The sequence below is a fragment of the Impatiens glandulifera genome, chromosome 4, assembly GCF_907164915.1.
Source record: "Impatiens glandulifera chromosome 4, dImpGla2.1, whole genome shotgun sequence".
Lineage (NCBI taxonomy): Eukaryota > Viridiplantae > Streptophyta > Magnoliopsida > Ericales > Balsaminaceae > Impatiens > Impatiens glandulifera.
The window spans coordinates 6,549,221-6,568,549 of NC_061865.1; the positions used below are offsets into that span (position 1 = coordinate 6,549,221).

Consider the following 19,329-nt stretch of genomic DNA (forward strand, 5'->3'; position numbering starts at 1 on the left):
TATTAATAAATATAATAAAGTTATAAAATAAAAATGACCTTGTAAGTATTAAATAGATTTTTAAAAATTGATATTTATCTATCTATGTATACTCATTTCACCACAAATATGCTATTAAATATTACTATAATTAGTAGTGAATAGGGGAGTAAGCCAAACCCAAAAAACCGCAAAACTAAATTGAATTGATGAAAAATCGACTAAAATAATTATAAACCGACTTAACTGAGTTCTGACCGGTTCAAAATTTTCTTAACCGATCCTGACAAGTTCAGTTGACGGTTTAGATAGAAAAAAATAACTCTAAATTTTACGAGTTTAGAACTGAATAATGTCAATTTTACGTAAACTTTCGATTTTGAATTATGTATACCATATAAATTTTAACTGTTATAGCATGATTACTTATTTATTTTATTAATAAATATAATAAAGTGTTACGACTTGTTTCGTAAGATGTGTTTTGGGTTCAAAAATCAAGTTCTTGATCTATAAGACCGGTGGAAATTCTACAATCAAAGGGCAGCGGAAGGTTTTCGATAGAGAATTTGGGGGGAGGGGATAGAAGAATCAAGGGTGCGAAGAGAAATACTGTTGGTCTATACCAAACAGTCCATAATAATAATAATAGACGAATAGGGGCGAAGTCATATCTTCATCATTCTATTCATGGGTCCTTGGGGAAGAAAGATCAGCCTTATATATGTGATGTCTTGCCCCAAAATATTCGGTTACAACAATAACTAGAAAATAACAGAATTCGGTTTGTAAAGTAGAAAAGGAAAACAAAAAAAAATAATAAAACAACAAAACAGAAATCTGGCCCATGTGCACCATAGGACCGAGACCGGGTGTCGAGAAAGGTTGCTGGAATTTATTTTAGGACCGAGGCCTTGATTTTAGACCCTAGCATAAAGTTATAAAATAAAAATGACCATCTAATTACAAGTATTAAAAGATTTTTAAAAATTGATATTTATTTATATATATAACTATATATACCCATTTCACCACAAATATGCTATTAAATATTACTATATTAGCAGTGAATAGGAAAGTAAGCAAAATCGAAAAAATCGCAAAATTGAATTAAACCAACAAAAATCGACCGAAATAATTATAACTCAACGGTATGTTAAAAATTTCTTAACCGACCCTGACAGGTTTGATTGACGGTTTAGATATGAAAAAATCGAGTTTAACCGAATTTTATATATATATATATATATATATATATATATATATATATATATATATATATATATATAATTCTAACCTAGTGATAAAAAGATACAAGTAATGTTTGTCTTGGTTTCAGGTTCAAATCTAGACACAAACATATTTATTATTTTATATATTTGATTTTTTTTTTTTAAATTCATTTTTATTTAAAAAATATTCAAATATTTTATTTAAGTTAAATAATTATTTTATTTGCTAGTTTATTATAATTTTATTGTAAGTTTATTATATTTTTATTTTATTAAATTATATTATATATATTTTTTATTATTTCAAACAAAACTGATAAACAGATATAATAATTGATAAAACCAAACCGATTCTGAAAAACCGTTGGATGATTTTTTAGGTGAAAAAATAGACCAAACTGCTTAAACCCCAGCCTTGAATAGTGATCACTTAAGGAAAAAATATATATCATCTATACTGTAAAAAAACAAAAATAACTAGTTAGTCTCAATAATTAACAATGGCATACGATCCTAGAAGAAATCCTGAAATCCATAACAAAAAAAAAAGATATTCAAATGTCATGAAAAAATAAACAAAACCACACTTATATAACTTTCAGCACAATCCGTATCTAAAGATGAAAAAAACAAATAACTAAAAACAAGACCAAAATTCGATTCAGAAGGAAATTAAAGAGGCAAAAAAGGTTCTATTTAAGTGTTCTTCAAGAACTGGCAGCTGCAGGAGGAAGGGCAGTCTCTATGTTTGAAGGCATCAAAATGTTAAAACCATCTGCTGCAGTAGACATGATCATTCCAGGGATCTGTGAATGCCAATGGAGTTCTTTCAAAGCGGTTTGTCCCTGTCCAAGAAGAAAATAAAGTTCGATTATAACTGCTTCTAAAACATCGACAATAATGATAATAAGTTTGTTAATATGACAGACCTGATGAACAAAGAGAAGCTGTGGTGGTAAATCGTTAGGTGCATTTACTTGCTCCTGCGTGTTGGCTTTGAATTCTGCTTCCTCTTCTTCATCTCTTTCCAAAGAAAGGTCCCATATTCTGGTATAATCAACAATAACAAATCTTTCTAGGTAAATGCCAAATTAATCTCAAATTTTTCTGTAATTCAGCTTTTAAGAACAACATACGTCAGTTGATTGTCTGAAGAAGTAACTGCCAAAGTAGAGGCTTCATGCGGACTCCATTCAATAGATGTGATTGGATGTTTGTGATATTCAAAGTGAGCCACAACTGGATCTCCATCCTGAACCCCACAATAGAAGTTTAAACAAATACAATCTTTCAATAATCTAATTATGATCATATTCGAAATTAACATGCAGAAAATGCCACTAGAGTGAATGAAGGGAATCCAAATTGAAGATCTGCCATTTAATGATTCACAAGGAAATTGGTATTCCAAAAAATGGATAATCGTTCATACCTTGAGCAATCTTAGATCGCGAATTGAAAATGTACCATCATCACTTCCAGATGCCAGCATGCAGCTAGCCAACCTAACCACAAACAACAAAGTAGGAAATCCTTCAGATACATATACTTCACACCAATCAAATTAATATAAATAATAAGAAAACGAAAAAATTAAACACCTGTTCCATGATATCACATTAACATCTGCATTATGTGCCTTTATTGTAGCTGCTGGTTTCTTCCCTAACCGAATGTCCCAAATTGCTATATTTTTGTCCACCGAGCAAGAAGCAAATACATGAGGTTCAGTGGGACTCCACTGCAATAGACAGGAGAATTTCATTAACATTAAAAAAAATAAGTTGAAGAATTAACTAAGAATCAATCATACTTGTAGATCTTCCACACTTGCGATGTGCCCAACATATGAATTAGAACCAACATTCCATGTTGTTTCAGATGCGGGTTCCCACAAATGAATACAGTTGTTGCAGTCACCTTAAGAAGTATCAAATAAAATTAAGATGCAATGCTTCTACAAAGAGAAATCAAATAAAATGCAAAACAATCGCAAATCGTTGAGAAGTATTACCAGATACAAGCCTTCCAGGAACAAGAGGACTCCAATCTAACGCATATCCTTCCTCTTTGTGGCCACCAAAATTAACCAATGGAGCCTGAGTAGAAGGGGGCAAAGCAGCACCTCCACTTATGCCTTCTTCAGAGTCGGCCAAAGCATTTAGATGATTCGCAAAGTCCCAAATCTACAAAAATAAAATTATTAGCGAGTTAAAAAAGTAATAATCATTTTAGTCCCAAATTTATTCTCACAGTAAATTTTCAAATTATGTAGATCAAGACCTTGTTTGATGAATGGTTATTTGGATATATCAAGTTTCAAATCATCAACTAAATACACATGCTATACTTTTTATGGCATTTTAAAGTATTAAATATAAGGAAATTGTAGTCATTTAACCCAAATAACCCTAGTAACCAACTTTGTGATCAAACTAACAAGTCTTTGTCTTAATAAAAAAAAAGTACATCAAACAAGCATGAAGTATCATTGAAGAGGATTTATAAACCAAATGGGAATATCAAGGAAGTGGTATGATCAACAACAATACTAGCAACCAGTGTTCTAAATGGCGGTCGAGGCGGCCGCCTAGGCGGCGCCTAGGCGGTAGGCGGTCCAACACCGCTCCGCCTATAAATGAGGCAGTCAGATTATATAAATATTTATTATTTTTAATTAATTAATTACTAATATTAATATATATATATATTTAATATAAAAAATTCTTCATCTTCCACTATTTATTAAAATTTTGAGATGACTCTTTACATTCCAATTCATTTATCTTCTTCTTTTCCATTTCTTATCTCATTCACCTCGCTTGATCATCTATATCTTCTTTGATCATCTACCTATTCTTCAACTCATTTACCTCTTCTTTAGCTCTTCTATCTCTTCTTCAATATATTAGCCTATTACGTTATTTGAATTTATGTGCAGTATACTTGTTTAGATACATCAGATGAGGAACATGAAGAAAATGTTGATTTTGAGTACAATGATGAGAGAATTATAAATATAGCTAATGGTGCATACATAGATGATTTAGAAGATTAATTATGCTTACATACTTATTTTTGTTAAATGCTATTATGTTAGAGAATATTAATTTATCTTTTTGGTAAAATGATAATTATAGAACATCTCTATTATATTTATATTCAACCGCTTAGGCACCGCCTAAGCACCACCTAGGCACCCGAGGCAGTAGGCAGTCACTTACCGCACCGCCACCGCCTACCGCCGTTTAGAACACTGCTAGCAACAAAATATATAGAAAGAGGTGCAACAATGTGCTATAGCAAACTTGTTTCAAAACGAATCATTATGCAATGAATAGGGTATTGATTGTCTAACCTCAACTTTGCCCGTATCTGACCAAGATACACAAATATTAGGATTTTGAGGCATGGATCGAATACGATTAATACAACCTTCATGAGAAATCTTGCGTAGCTGCAGTTTCATAAAAAGAACACTGTAAGTATTTAATAGAATAGAATTCAAATCAATATAGAAAGATTCTTTACCTGCAAGACAGGTGCCCCAGATGCACCACCTTTTCCTTCATCCTCCTTGTCACTCTCACTGTCTTCATCACTGTCATCATCTTCATCAATTGATTTGGGAACCAAAGCCCGTCTTTTCCCAGATATATTAGAAATCTTATAGATCCCAATATAATTCCAAGAAGCTTTCTCCGCCTGTCATAAGTAAAAACCCAATAATTAAGAAATTCAAACCAAAATAATAATTAACTAGAATCAAAGAAGCTAACCTGAGTTCCAGCAATGCAATATACTGTATGTGGAAACTCAGTCCGAACCAATCCAAGTTTATCACGCAGTATGTCAAAACTATAACAGTAAAATTAGTAAGATAAAGTTTAACATCAATTATTTTCATTCAAAATCTATTATATTTTACCTCAAACAAGGCCAGCCGACATGAAAAGCATGAAGAGAATTGTAAGCAGATGGATCACACTGAAGCTCTTCTCCTTCTTCAATGTTATCAACTCCTGGTTGCCATACCTTTGTTGGCAAAGACGGAACAATAGATGAAGATCCCTCGCCCTTGTTTGAACCCTGAAAATCAAATTTGAAGAAAACTTAAATCAATTGGCTTTGAAAGAAGATGAAAACTGAAAGTTGCAACAATGGATGAAAAGAATCACAAGAACAAACCTTGTTCTTTCGTTTGGCTTTCTTAGGATTATGGATTCGACCCATTTCTGCAGATGATTCCCTGTATTCTAGGGTTAAACAAATGAAGAAGAACAACGAGAAACAGATTTCAGAGCTGCTAAGGGTTTAAGAAATAAATATATAATGGAAGACAGAAAAAGGAAGATAAAGTTGGGCCACCTATCTAATTACAGCCCATTTAAGACTAAATTAAAGCCCATTTAGACAACCTGATTAATACTCAAAGAAGACCCATAATTAAATACTAAATAAAGACATTTATTCACAAATTGATATTTCTTCTCTAGCATTCATACCGTTTGAAGTAAAAAATCAAAATTAACCCTTCATTGTATTATTAATTAGAAGAATTTTCGATTGTTTATGGGGATTTTTTTTTTAATTATTATATAAAAAAAGTTTAAAAACTGTTAATAAAACAAAAAGTTAATATTTAATAAAATTATTAAAATATATAATTATTTATTTATTTTATTTTTACAAAATTTTAAATTTATTATATAAATAAAATTACATTATATAAAAACCAATCTATTTGTTGTAACTAATATGTATTTATATGGTTGAAATAATGGTAAATTTATACCAATCAAAACATGATACTTATAAACAGGGTAGAAAGTGATGGTTATATCAAAAATATTGTATCGCAAAATATAAAAAAAAAATTGATTTTTCGGTATAACGAACAAAATTGTAAGGTATAGTATCGACACCAAAATTATTGATAAGATAAAATATGAGATTTTTTTCAAATTTTGATATATCATTATATACTTAAATAATATTTATAAATTAAATATATATATATATAATTATATATATATATATATAATATTTATAAGAGAATAAATAATGACTAATGAAATTATAAATAATGATGTTTTAATTTTTATTTTAAAAATTATATTCACGCATTCAATATAAAAAATTTAGTAAGATCAAACCGAATCAATCAATTTTAGTAAATTTATTTGTTTTTTAAAACATATTTTAATATATTTAATATTAATTCAATTATAAAAATTTAATTTTTAAAAATTAAATCAAAATATAATTATATTATAATATATTTATATAAACAATTTATATATGTAATTGAGTCTAATATGATGTTAAGTCATTTCAAATAAAAACACAATAAAATTTGAAACACAAGAATCATCGTCAAGTAAGAATAACTTTGAAACTAAAACTTCTTACTCGTAAACATTGTAAGAGTATATTTTAGGAACATTGTAAAAAAAGAGAGAAAAATTGATTGATCGTAGAATACAACCAATCGGGGTATGAAAATACTATAAAATTGAAATTTTAATCGTTTTTTAAAGTAGAAGTTGGTTAAAAAATCATTTATTAAAAATGTGTAAGTTGAGTCCATTCTACGAAACAAGTGGGGTGATAAAAGTCAAGTTATATTGACGAACGAGACAATTGGGCAAAAAAATGTTTTGATTCCTTACATTTTTAACAAAAAAAATGTGTGAAATAAAATTGAAAGAGTGTATTTTTTTCGTTATGAAAAGTATATAATGATAGCGTACCGAAATAAAGGTACGTCGAAATAGGGACAGACCCAGGATTCGTTGGTGGGGTGGGCTTAAAATTTTTTTAGGGTGAGCTAAAGTAAAAAACGATTTTTTTTTTGGATAAAACGGGTAAATAAAAGTAAGTTAGACCATTTTTTAATATTTAAATAAATAAAATAGTGAATTCTATTGAAATTCTTCTAATAATTAAGGGGTAATGTCACATTTTAATCGTTTAAAAAAAAATCGGGGTGGGCTTCAACTCACCCGAGCCCTACATAGATTCTTCCCTGCGTCGAAATCAAGATACGATAAGATAAATGTATAGAGTTTTCTATAACAAAACTTTTGGTAAATATAAGATATAGATAAAAAAAATTAGATATATTGGACATACCCACAACTACTCATAAAAGTATTATTTGAACTGAGACAATATTACAAATATAATAATAATAATACTAAATTTTTTAATTTTATTTATTTAAAAAAAATTATTTCATTAATTTAAATAAAAAGTTACATTTTAAATTAATTTACAAAATAACATTAACGAAATAAAAACATCTAAACAATAATTTAGATATTAAATAATATAACAATATAATCACTTTTATGAACTTCGTTAAAATACTAAATGTATATTATTAATAATACAATTTGAAAAAAAAAATGTTATAAAATTGCTGAGAATTTAAGAGTAGATTCCAAATTTTAAAATAACCTTATTCAATAAGACATTAGAAATTAGGCCCATTATTAATAATAAATTTTAAAGCCCATTTCTCCTAAGTTTAGGCCCTGACCCATTCTCTCATCGTCAAGTAACGTCTACTTGACTTAGATTTAATTAATATATGACTTTTACTAGCCGTTGGCATCTCCATCACAAAGAATTGAAAACCCTAGTTTCACAATCACGTATATATAAACTTTGCATATCTTCCATTCTTCTCAAATTGATCAAACTGATCTCTCTCTCTCTCTCTTTCTCTCTTCTATTCTCTTTATTACTACAGCGCTCTAAGTCCAATCGAAGCATACGATCTGATTTCTTTGTGTTTTGTTTATACATAATCTTTCTCTGTTTGCCTGTTTATACGTTAACTATCTGCTTCGAGTTTTCTTTGTATTCTTTTCTGCAGGACTCTGTTTTCTTGTTTCTTTTGCAGGCTCTTTCTTTCTTTCCAAATGGATTCAGGCAGAATTATCAATTCACAATTTCTTCAGAGAAAAAATGAAAGAGAAAACGTAACATACCCTAACATTCTTTTTCATGATTACGATCCCTTTTGATTAGATTAGATTAGATTAGATTATTTAATCCATTTCTTAATGATTCAACGCCAAACAAACAGTTGGACAGGTTCATACCGAATCGATCGGCCACAGACTTCGACTATGCGCATTCTATGCTCACAGGTGGTATGAATAAAGCTGGTAAGGTTAATCAGGCAGACAACTCCCCCGCTAAAGAAGCATACAGAAAGGTGTTGGCGGAGGCATTTAACATAAATAGAACTCGCATACTCGCTTTCAAGAACAAGCCTCCCACTCCCATTGAGGCCATTCCTTCGCATTTGACTTCTTCTTCATCTCTTCTTAACAATACTTCTAAATCTTCAAAACCTCGCCGTCACTTTCCTCAGGTACGTAGCATTTGTTGTTACTGAATATCAGCATGATGATCTATCTGAAAGGATGTTTCTTTCTAATTGCTTTGCTTTGCTTTGATTTGAATTTTGTAGACATCTGAAAGAACACTTGATGCTCCAGACATGGTTGATGATTTCTATCTGAACTTGCTGGACTGGGGCAGCGCCAATGTTCTTGCCATTGCCCTTGGTTCCACAGTCTATCTCTGGGATGCAACCGACGGATCAACCTCTGAGCTAGTCACTGTCGATGATGAATGTGGCCCAGTGACCAGCGTCAAGTGGGCTCCTGATGGTCGCCATATTGCTCTGGGCTTGAACGATTCCCATGTCCAGCTTTGGGATTCCGCTTCAAACAGACAGTTAAGGACCTTAAGCGGAGGACACAGCTCCCGAGTTGGTTCTCTTGACTGGAACAATCACATACTAACAACTGGGGGTATGGATGGAAAAATCATAAACAACGACGTAAGAATAAGGCAGCATATTGTGGAGGAATTCATAGGACACACCCAAGAAGTTTGCGGGCTGAAGTGGTCTGCCTCCGGGCAGCAGTTGGCAAGCGGTGGAAACGATAATCTGATTCACATCTGGGATAGATCCACGGCTTCTTCCAGTTCCCCTACCCAGTGGCTTCACAGACTTGAAGACCACACTGCTGCTGTAAAGGCGCTTGCTTGGTGCCCGTTTCAGAGCAACTTGCTAGCTTCGGGTGGTGGTGGGGGAGATGGGTGCATCAAATTCTGGAATACTCACACCGGGGCTCAGTTGAACTCCTATAACACTGGATCGCAAGTCTGTGGTCTTGTTTGGAACAAGAATGAACGGGAGTTGTTGAGCTCACATGGGTTTAGCCAGAATCAATTGACATTGTGGAAGTATCCTTCGATGGTGAAGGTTGCAGAACTAAATGGGCATACTTCAAGAGTCCTTTTCATGACTCAAGTAAGTCTCTTTTCTTTTCTTCAGATGATGATTGATTGATTGATTGATTGATTGGATGGTATTTGATATTTGATATTTGATATTTGACAGAGCCCAGATGGAAATACAATTGCAACTGCTGCAGGAGATGAAACATTGAGATTCTGGAAGGCATTTGGGACTCCTTCTGCTTCTGAAGTTGCAACAAAATCAATGGCAGCAAAGGCTAACCCTGAGCCATTTGCCAGCTCAAACAGAATTCGTTAAGCATATTGATGAATGAACTACTACTACTTCATACTGTTTGTTTGTTTAAAGTTTAGATAGATGATGATAGATAATAAAAAATAGTCACTCGCTCACTGGCATATGAAAGAATGAATACAGGGTTGTTGTATAGGAGTTATGAAATTGTATTTAAATAACACCCTTACAAAGGGATAATTTAGGATAGAGTGGAGTTTTTTAATCTGGTTTAGGGTTTGTTTATATAATTCATTAATAAAATTAATCCAATTACTGGTTTTTCTCTCCAAAACTTGCTGACTGTTGGTTGTTCTCCAACAAGTTCTTCATTTGATTCTAGTAGACTACCATATAAGTAAGTGATAATAATGTATGTGTTTTTTAGTTAGTTTGAGCCTTGAATTGTACAGTTGTTGCAAGTGCAGAATTTGAGGGTGCACTAGACCCAGTTGTGGCAAGTTTTACTAACAAAGATGCAACCCAAGGACACGCAGGTATGATATCCTTTGTTTTTACACAAACATGCCTGAGCCTTGAATACTATGTTAATTTTGAATTTTTGAGAAAGTTGGTTAGCAATTTCTTTGATCATCTTTCATTTTGAGGCTTTAAATCCTATGTTTATAATAGTGTTTATGTTTATAATAGTGTTTGGGATGATATGATCAAGTTGCCAGCTATTAGTAGATACATAATAGGGTTTTCAGGTTATTTCAACATGCACAGCCTATCACACTCATAAAGTGATATATATAGTTTTGTTTATGTTAATTCTAAGTCAATTCAATCATTTTTAACATAAAAGTCTTAAGCTTTTGTATTTATCAATTCATCTCATATCCTTATTCAGTTCAATCTCCAATTTTATGGTTAATATTAACTATGTAAACGAGTCGGGCTCTAACTAGCTCTGGCTCGAGTTTGGCTCGACTCATTTTTTATTGGCTCGGTTCGAGCTCGAGTTCAATTGAGTTTTCAATATTAAGCTCAAACTCGGTTTGATCGGTTCGAAATGCTCGAATTTAAATATATATTATTAATTTCTTATATTAAAAAAAACCTATAAGAATTATTTTATATATTAATTTCTTATATTAAAAAATTTATAAAAATTATATTAAAAAACTCTGTAAAAATCTATACTTATATATTAATTTTGATTAAGAAGTAAAATATAATAAAAAAAAATTATATGATTATGCTCTAAAAAAGCTTAACGAGCCATCAAACAAGTCTTACATAAAGTTTTAAACTAGTTTCATATTTATAGCACGCTTGTTCAATATTCGATTCATCTGTTCAACTACACTATTATCTTGAAACGTTCGGGGAATAGTCTTTACCATACTCATCTCATTCAAATTACAATACTCTTTGAAATCTAAATTGATGTAATCGTCTCCGTTGTCGGGTCTTAAGTACTTAACCTTTTGATTTGTTTCATTTTCAATCAAAATCTTTCACTTTTTGAAAACAACAAATAATCAAATTTGTTGTCTTCATAAAGTAAATCCATTTTTTTCTTGTCGAATCTCATCTATAAACGTCACGTAATACTGTGATCCGCCAATAGAAGAAACGAGTGCAGGTCCCTAGACATCAATGTGTATCAACTATATCATTTCTTTTCTTGAGTTTATTCCCAATCTTTTAGAAACTCACACATTCTTGTTTTTTTAAAAATATAGTTTTCACATAACTGATGTTCAAAAGACTTCAGTTCTGAAATTTAATACTTCTTAAATAAAAATCATTAATTTTTCGCTAATATGACCTAACCTACTATATGTCATAACTCACTATTTTCAATTAAACAACAACAACTTTGTCTCTACATGTTTATAGGGTAAACATGTAAATAATAAAATTAAAATAACTCTTGATCAGGCTCAAGCCCAAACATACACAAACCAAATAAACTCTAATTAACTTTTTAAAATTTATTATAAGTATAGACTCCATAACTCAACAACTATTGAGATAAATATTTATATTTTTAATTAAATCTTTACTATTTTGTAGTGTCAAAATAAGTTTATCTTAATTATTAAAGATGGTTAAAATCTGATTACTTAATTGGACAATCATATAAAGTTAGGGATAACATTATAGTTTTTTAATTAGGTCAACAATGTATATATATACATAATTAGGGTAATTCCCTGACTTTATGAATAAGATTGACATTCACTTCTTGTTTTGTAATCTCTTTCTTCTCTACTCTTGTTCTTCAATTTCTCTGCTCAAATAGATCAATCTTTTCTTGTTATAAACTTCATCACATAGAATCTTACATGGTATAAAGCCACTCGACACAATTAGGTTCAAGATTCATCAATCATCTCCAAATAAGAGCATCTACTAGACAGCAAGAACGAAACCCTAATTCAATTCGAGAGAAAATTTCAATCAACTCTTTGGCGATCAACTTTCAGATGGCAGAAAAAAAATCGCACTATTCTCTCTACCTACATGAAGGAGAGTCAACCATTCTCACATCGACAATCCTTACAAGAATCAACTACTTAGAATGGAGCACGAGCATACGGCTTGGACTTCTATCTAAGATGAAACTAGCTTCTTGGCGGTTCTTGTAAGATGTTGAAAGATCCAAAAGAGGCAACACTATGGAGAATGAAAGATGCAACGGTAATGACCTGGATAATTAATACATTCAACAAGAAAATAAGGTACACATTCAGAGCATTACCACTTTACAAAAATTATGGGATAAAATCAAGGCCCGTAATGAAGGGAATTACGGGTCAACACAATATCAACTGAGAAAGATTATATATACCATATGTAAGCACTAAAAATATATACCTCAATTTATAATATTAAAATAATTATTTTGATTTATTTTTAAATAAATAAAGTCAAAATAATTAACTTCATGCCAAAAACTCATTTAAAACAATTAATTAAGATTAATTATTGTACTAATTAATCAAATTAATTAAAGGTTAAGGCCAACGAAAAAATAAAATTATTTGAGATAAATGTTGTACACATTTTATCTCAAAATAATATTAAAAAAATTAAAATGACAAAAATAAATAATTTAGAATGAATGGTTATATATTCATTTCATATAAAACAATTATTTATTTATCCTTAAAAATATATTAAAAAAAGTTAAAATATTTGCCATATTTATTTTAATATTTTGTGTATTTGAAAAGATAAAATTTAAAGTCAAAAGAGTGAAAGAAAAATCAATTTCAAACAAATTTTTAAGATTTTAAAATTAAATTAAATTAGTAATCGGGTGTAGCCAAAATTCTACAGTCGAACCACAACCATCAGATGTGCATCAAATTTTCATCCAACGCCCATCACTAGCACGCGTAGCCCGTTGTAGCGAAAGCAGCGCGCCCAAGCCGTAGTGGATTAACTAACTGGACGTTAGTCCCATTAGCTAGAACGCTAACGGAATGCTTAAACAATGACTGATCAGTGATGGAACACTAGACACACACGAAATGACGTCGTATTGGCCTTCAATCGCCTTCCTCATCGCGATGCCGCGAGGATAAGGATGAAGACCCGTCTTCGATTTCTCTAATTTGGAACTCAGCTTATAGTTAACCATTTTGACTAACTTAAAGGCTGAAGTGATCACCCTACGATGGTGATCATTTCTCCTACAAATTAGGGATGATTCATCCCTATTTCAACAAGTGGCCTCAAGAACAACCAAAATGACATTAATGGTTTTTGGATGATTCAGCCCACTTGAAGCTTTCACCAACTCAGGGATAGTATAAATACATCCCCTAAGTCATTATGAAGGCAAGAGATCCACTCTACACCTTCCAATCGTTGATTTTCAGAAATATGACATTAAAGCTTCAAGCTTTTGGATTTTTTGAAAACTGTGGATACGAACTTAAAGCTTGAATATGTGCATCCAACATCTTCCCTAATGTCTAAGGAGCATTCTCTAATCCTTGGTAAGGATCCAATCACCCTATTATATAATTCATATTTACAGTTTGAATTTGAAATTTTTATATTTCAAATTGCATAAATTTGCATGTTTGTTGTTTATGGTGTTTTATATTTGAATAACGATCCTATGATCATTTAGAAACTATCTAGATAAGATAGAATCGATCAATCGATCTAAATAAAAAAAATCCAAATCCAAATTTGAATTTTCAAAATAAAAAAATGTGTTTGTTGTTCTTTGTTAATTCTGCTGAATCACAGCCCAAAAATCTTCCCAACATGATTATAATGATGTTGAACAACTGTTTGGATAATGTTTGATCCATCCCGATCATGTTTGATCAAAATAAAAAATTCAAAAAAAATTGAAAATTTTGAGTTTTTGATTTGGTTAAAACGAACAATTGATGTAAATACTGGTACTTGAGATTTATGTCGACAATTGATGAGGAAAGTACCTGAACAATATCAGTTTAAGGCATCAGAATCTAAAAATAAATCTCAAACAGGCTCTTATCAAAATATTTTTTATAAAAATATTTTGAAATTGTTTTCCATTTATTTAATATTTTTAGAAAATAGTTTGGGGTTCGAAAATTTTAAAAATAATTTTAAAATCTCAACCAAAAAGGCCAAAGATCGGTCCCTTCGGTCATGGGTGTTGTTTTCCTCGGTCATGGGTTGAGATCCCTCGGTCAAGGCGTGGGAGGTTCTCAATTGGGTACGGGAGGTTCTCAATCGAGGTGCACATGGGAGACTCTCGGTCGAGGTGCAAGAGGCTCTTAGTTGGGTACGGGAGGCTGTCGGTCGGGTGTGAGAGGCTCTCGGTCGAGGTGCGGGAGACACTCGGTCGGATGCGGGAGGCTCTCAATCAAGTGCGGGAGGCTCTCGGTCGGGTGCGGGAGGCTCTCGGTCCTAGGCTAAGAATTCTGGGTTAAGTGTGAGATTCCTCAATCGGGTGTAAGGGAGGGTTCAATTTTCTCGGTCTTAAATCGAACCATGGTTAAGCCCTCGGTCGGTCGTCAAGAACATCAAACTGCAGGTTTGATGTTTTCGATTGGGGATTTGATCCTTTTATCCAAGGGTGTGGGAAGCTTTGTCTGGTCCCAATGATCATTTATAACATCATCCATATTGCATCATTTGATTGGGATGATGTCCTACTCAACTCAAATAGTTTTGATACAGAAAATGTGTTTTTGAGTTTTAAGGTTTGATGAAACGTAAGGAGCTTGTCAATAACTTCTTTATGCTTTATATGATTGAATGAAACCAAAACATGAACAATGCCTATTCATTTTAACCAATTCAAGAACTGAAATTTGTATTTTATAAAAAAATAGTTTTTTATCAAACATGATCGGGATAGCTTAGAATTAGTTTGAATATGTTTCTAACATCCTTAGAAACTTATTAGAAGGGTTTATGGGTTGTTGTTCTTGAGTAATAACTCAAAATAGAAATCTAATTTTGTAAATTTTCAAAAATCAAATTTGGGTATTTCTGATTTAGGTAGATTGGTTATGTTGTGTTTCTGAAAAAAACATACAAATGATCCTATGATCGTTTCCCAATCAAGAAAATAGATAGTTAAGTAGTATATGAAATTGGTCGAACTGAAATATGAAAATTTCAATTTAAACTTATAAATCGATTGACAATATGATGGGAAGTTTTACTATGAATTGGAGGACAATCTTAAACTCTTTTAGAAATTTTCTAAATACATAAATTCGAGCTTTATTTATCTAATTTTAAATTTATTTATATATATATATATAATACTTACATTTTAATTTTATATACTTGATTTTTTATTTGAATTAATAATAATTAATTTGTTATAATAATAAAAAAAGAGTAACTCATTATTGTAAGAATTTATATATATAATGTTCAACGGTTATTTTATTTTGACTTCAGACATAAGACATAGGGGGAGAGAGATCCGGCTACTAGCCGTTGTATCTCTTCCATAACAAAAAACCCTAATTTCACAACGACGACGCGTATATAAACTTCTGTATTCTTTCATTTATTCACAAATTGATCTCTTCTCTTTCTCTCTTCTGTTCTCTTTCTTATTGTGCTCTCTAAGTCCACGAAAGCTTACGATTTTCAATTTCTTTGTGTTTAGTTTCTTTATACATAATCTTCTTTATCTGCTTCGAGTTTTCTTTGTATTCTTTCTGCAGGGCTCTCTTTTCTTGTTTATTTTGCAGGCTCTTTCTTTCCAAATGGATTCAGGCAGAATTATCAATTCACAATTTCTTCAGAGAAAAAATGACCGGGAAAACGTAAGAGACCCTAAGATTCTTTTTGGATTACTATCCGTTCTGATTAGATGATTTAATCTGACAGTTGATTCCTTTGTTGGACAGTTGGACAGGTTCATACCAAATCGATCGGCTACAGACTTCGACTATGCGCATTCCATGCTCACAGGTATGAATAAAGCTGGTAAGGTTAATCAGGCAGACAACTCCCCCGCTAAAGAAGCATACAGAAAGGTATTGGCGGAGGCATTCAACATGAACAAAACCCGCATTCTCGCTTTCAAGAACAAGCCTCCCACTCCCATTGAGGCCATTCCTTCGCACTTGACTTCTTCTTCTTCTTCATCTCTTAACAATACTTCTAAATCTTCAAAGCCTCGCCGTCACTTTCCTCAGGTACGTATCATTTGTTGTGTTACTCAATATCATCATGATGATCTATCTGAAAGGATGTTTCTTTCTAATTGCTTTGATTTGAATTTTGTAGACATCTGAAAGAACACTTGATGCTCCAGACATGGTTGATGATTTCTATCTGAATTTGCTTGACTGGGGCAGCGCCAATGTTCTTGCCATTGCCCTTGGTTCCACAGTCTATCTCTGGGATGCAACCGACGGATCAACCTCTGAGCTAGTCACGGTTGATGATGAATGTGGCCCTGTGACCAGCGTCAAGTGGGCTCCTGATGGTCGCCATATTGCTCTGGGCTTGAACGATTCCCATGTCCAGCTTTGGGATTCCACTTCAAACAGACAGTTAAGGACCTTAAGCGGAGGACACAGCTCCCGAGTTGGTTCTCTTGACTGGAACAATCACATACTAACAACTGGGGGTATGGATGGAAAAATCATAAACAACGACGTAAGAATAAGGCAGCATATTGTGGAGGAATTCATAGGACACAGCCAAGAGGTTTGCGGGCTGAAGTGGTCTGCCTCCGGGCAGCAGTTGGCAAGCGGTGGAAACGATAATCTGATTCACATCTGGGATAGATCCACGGCTTCTTCCAGTTCCCCTACCCAGTGGCTTCACAGACTTGAAGACCACACTGCTGCTGTAAAGGCGCTTGCTTGGTGCCCGTTTCAGAGCAACTTGCTAGCTTCGGGTGGTGGTGGGGGAGATGGGTGCATCAAATTCTGGAATACCCACACCGGGGCTCAGTTGAACTCCTATAACACTGGTTCGCAAGTTTGTGGTCTTGTTTGGAACAAGAATGAACGGGAGTTGTTGAGCTCACATGGGTTTAGCCAGAATCAATTGACATTGTGGAAGTATCCTTCGATGGTGAAGGTTGCAGAACTGAATGGGCATACTTCAAGAGTCCTTTTCATGACTCAAGTAAGTTTCTTTTCTTTTCTTTTCTTTTCTTTTTTCATTGATTGCTTAATTGATGATTGATTGGATGTTATTTGATATTTGACAGAGCCCAGATGGAAATACAATTGCAACTGCTGCAGGAGATGAAACATTGAGATTCTGGAAGGCATTTGGGACACCTTCTGCTTCTGAAGTTGCAACAAAATCATTGGCAGCAAAGGCTAACCCTGAGCCATTTGCAAGCTCAAACAGAATTCGGTAAAAGTTTTAGATGATGACAAACAGATAAAAGACCAACCAGCCACTAGCTCGATGGCAATTGAATGAATGAATGGATACATAGTTGTATATAGAGTTATGAAATTGTATTCAAATAACACCCTGGAAAGAGATAATTTAGGATAGAGGGGAGTTTTTTAATCTGTTTTGGGATTTATTTTTGTATATAATTCATTAATAAAATTAATCCCATTACTGGTTTTTCTCTCCAAAACTTGCTCACTGTTGTTCTCCAACAAGTTCTTCATTTGATTCTAGCTTTGGACTGTTAGTTTGAGCCTTGAGTTGTACAGTTAATTGTACAGTTGTTAAAAGTGCAGAATTTGGGGGTGCACCATACCCAATTTGATGACTTAGGTGGCAACTGACAAGTTTTACTAACACCAAGGCCACCAGGTATGATATCCTTTGTTTTTACACAAACACTTGCATGATAGAACATAATTTTTTGTATAGTGGAATGATGAATTTTAGTTAGCTTTAGCCTTGAACTATGTTAATTTTGAATTTTTGGGAAAGTTGGTTAGCAATTTCTTTGATCATCTTTCTTTTTCAAGCATTAAATCCTTCCTATGTTTATAATATAGTATTTGGATGATAAAATCCAGTTGCCAGCTATTAGTAGAAACACAATTGGGTTTTTAATTAGCTTGAGCCTTGAATTATAGGACAATTTTTTTTTTTTTTTTATGATTATGATATAATGGGAATTATACTTATACAGAAGAGGGTAGAGAATGAGAATACCTGCAATTGACAGGAAGGTGAGACTGAATTAGCATAGAATTAGAGTAAGTATAGAGTCATTTCTATTTTTGTTCAGAAGATATTTATTTCAAGGCTCCTCCTGTCTTCAGAATTATTTCACCCCTCTGCAACACAATCTAATTGCCTCTGTCAGTTGGCAAAGCTAGTTGTTTCTTCCCATTCTGTTATAATTGATCCTGTTTAATCAACTGTCATCTCGTGTGTAACAACTTATTCCAAATCTAAAATCTGTTGTTTGTACAGCTTATTAAAAACAAAATTACCGAACATACAAAATTACTGAACTTGCCGACTTCATTAACAATTTGTCGACTTATTAAAGGTTACAAATCTAACCTTAAAATGCTCTTATAACATTAGCTCCACATCAACACTTGTTCGTCCACGAATAAGCTGATTGAAAGAAGTTGTGTCTCCCATTGTCAACACAAACTGAGGGTACTTTGTCATCAACCATGACTCTTCTTCCCAACTAGCATCTTCATCTGAAACGTTAGACCATGACTCTCATCTAGAATTGCAATTGGCTCTACAATGCTGTCCTCTTGTAGGATAGAAATATGAGAATTGACTATTGAATTTCCCACCTTTTTCTTGATCTGAGAGACGTGAATGACATATACACTGGTAAAAAATGGTCAAAACCGAAAGTGAAAACTCTCGGTTTTGACCCTATAACTTTCGGTATAGACTAAAATCCGAGAGTTAAGGTAACTGTCGTCATCCCTCGGTATTGACTTCGTCGTTAAAAATAATTGTGTATTTACCGAAAGATATCCTCTAGTTCTCGGGTTTTCTTCAAATGAGAAAAACCGAAAGTTATTAGCTTAACCTTCGGTTTTTCCCTTGAAAGAAAAACCGAGAGTTATTGAATGAACCTTCGGTTTTTCCTTTGAAGAAAAACCGAGAGTTATTAGCTTCACCTTCGGTTTTTCTCTTTAAAGAAGAACCGAGAGTTAT

The 19,329-nt window shown here is 32.7% G+C and overlaps 3 protein-coding genes across 3 annotated transcripts; 2 read left to right on the forward strand and 1 right to left on the reverse strand.

Annotated features, from left to right (window-relative positions):
• Positions 1-1,685: 1,685 nt before the first annotated feature.
• LOC124934272 (protein HEAT STRESS TOLERANT DWD 1-like) lies at positions 1,686-5,512 on the reverse strand. Its single transcript, XM_047474776.1, has 12 exons — positions 5,400-5,512; positions 5,140-5,300; positions 4,991-5,069; positions 4,743-4,916; positions 4,570-4,668; positions 3,226-3,397; positions 3,025-3,131; positions 2,813-2,952; positions 2,644-2,716; positions 2,348-2,463; positions 2,141-2,258; positions 1,686-2,056 (listed from the first exon to the last, which is right to left on the reverse strand). Exons 1-12 carry the CDS (start codon positions 5,442-5,444, stop codon positions 1,919-1,921), a joined length of 1,422 nt encoding a protein of 473 aa, XP_047330732.1. The 5' UTR covers positions 5,445-5,512; the 3' UTR covers positions 1,686-1,918.
• Positions 5,513-8,140: 2,628 nt separating this feature from the next.
• LOC124934571 (cell division cycle 20.2, cofactor of APC complex-like) lies at positions 8,141-9,979 on the forward strand. Its single transcript, XM_047475100.1, has 4 exons — positions 8,141-8,200; positions 8,260-8,598; positions 8,698-9,549; positions 9,640-9,979. Exons 1-4 carry the CDS (start codon positions 8,141-8,143, stop codon positions 9,793-9,795), a joined length of 1,407 nt encoding a protein of 468 aa, XP_047331056.1. The 3' UTR covers positions 9,796-9,979.
• A 5,811-nt stretch (positions 9,980-15,790) lies between these two features.
• On the forward strand, positions 15,791-17,872 carry LOC124935768 (cell division cycle 20.2, cofactor of APC complex-like). The gene is made up of 4 exons (XM_047476192.1): positions 15,791-16,025; positions 16,110-16,400; positions 16,492-17,343; positions 17,429-17,872. The coding sequence occupies exons 1-4, from the start codon at positions 15,966-15,968 to the stop codon at positions 17,582-17,584; spliced, it is 1,359 nt and encodes a 452-aa protein (XP_047332148.1). The 5' UTR covers positions 15,791-15,965; the 3' UTR covers positions 17,585-17,872.
• The last annotated feature ends 1,457 nt before the right edge of the window (positions 17,873-19,329 follow it).

Coding starts and splice junctions, on each gene's coding strand:
- LOC124934571 (XM_047475100.1), top strand. CDS start 8,141: ATGGATTCAGGCAGAATTATCAATTCACAATTTCTTCAGAGAAAAAAT. Junction 8,201..8,259: donor GAAAAAATGAAAGAGAAAAC/GTAACATACCCT, acceptor AGATTAGATTAG/ATTAGATTATTTAATCCATT. Junction 8,599..8,697: donor CTCGCCGTCACTTTCCTCAG/GTACGTAGCATT, acceptor TGAATTTTGTAG/ACATCTGAAAGAACACTTGA.
- LOC124934272 (XM_047474776.1), bottom strand. CDS start 5,444: ATGGGTCGAATCCATAATCCTAAGAAAGCCAAACGAAAGAACAAG. Junction 3,398..4,569: donor CAGATACGGGCAAAGTTGAG/GTTAGACAATCA, acceptor TTATTTTTGTAG/ATTTGGGACTTTGCGAATCA. Junction 3,132..3,225: donor TCCTGGAAGGCTTGTATCTG/GTAATACTTCTC, acceptor ATACTTCTTAAG/GTGACTGCAACAACTGTATT.
- LOC124935768 (XM_047476192.1), top strand. CDS start 15,966: ATGGATTCAGGCAGAATTATCAATTCACAATTTCTTCAGAGAAAAAAT. Junction 16,401..16,491: donor CTCGCCGTCACTTTCCTCAG/GTACGTATCATT, acceptor TGAATTTTGTAG/ACATCTGAAAGAACACTTGA. Junction 17,344..17,428: donor GAGTCCTTTTCATGACTCAA/GTAAGTTTCTTT, acceptor GATATTTGACAG/AGCCCAGATGGAAATACAAT.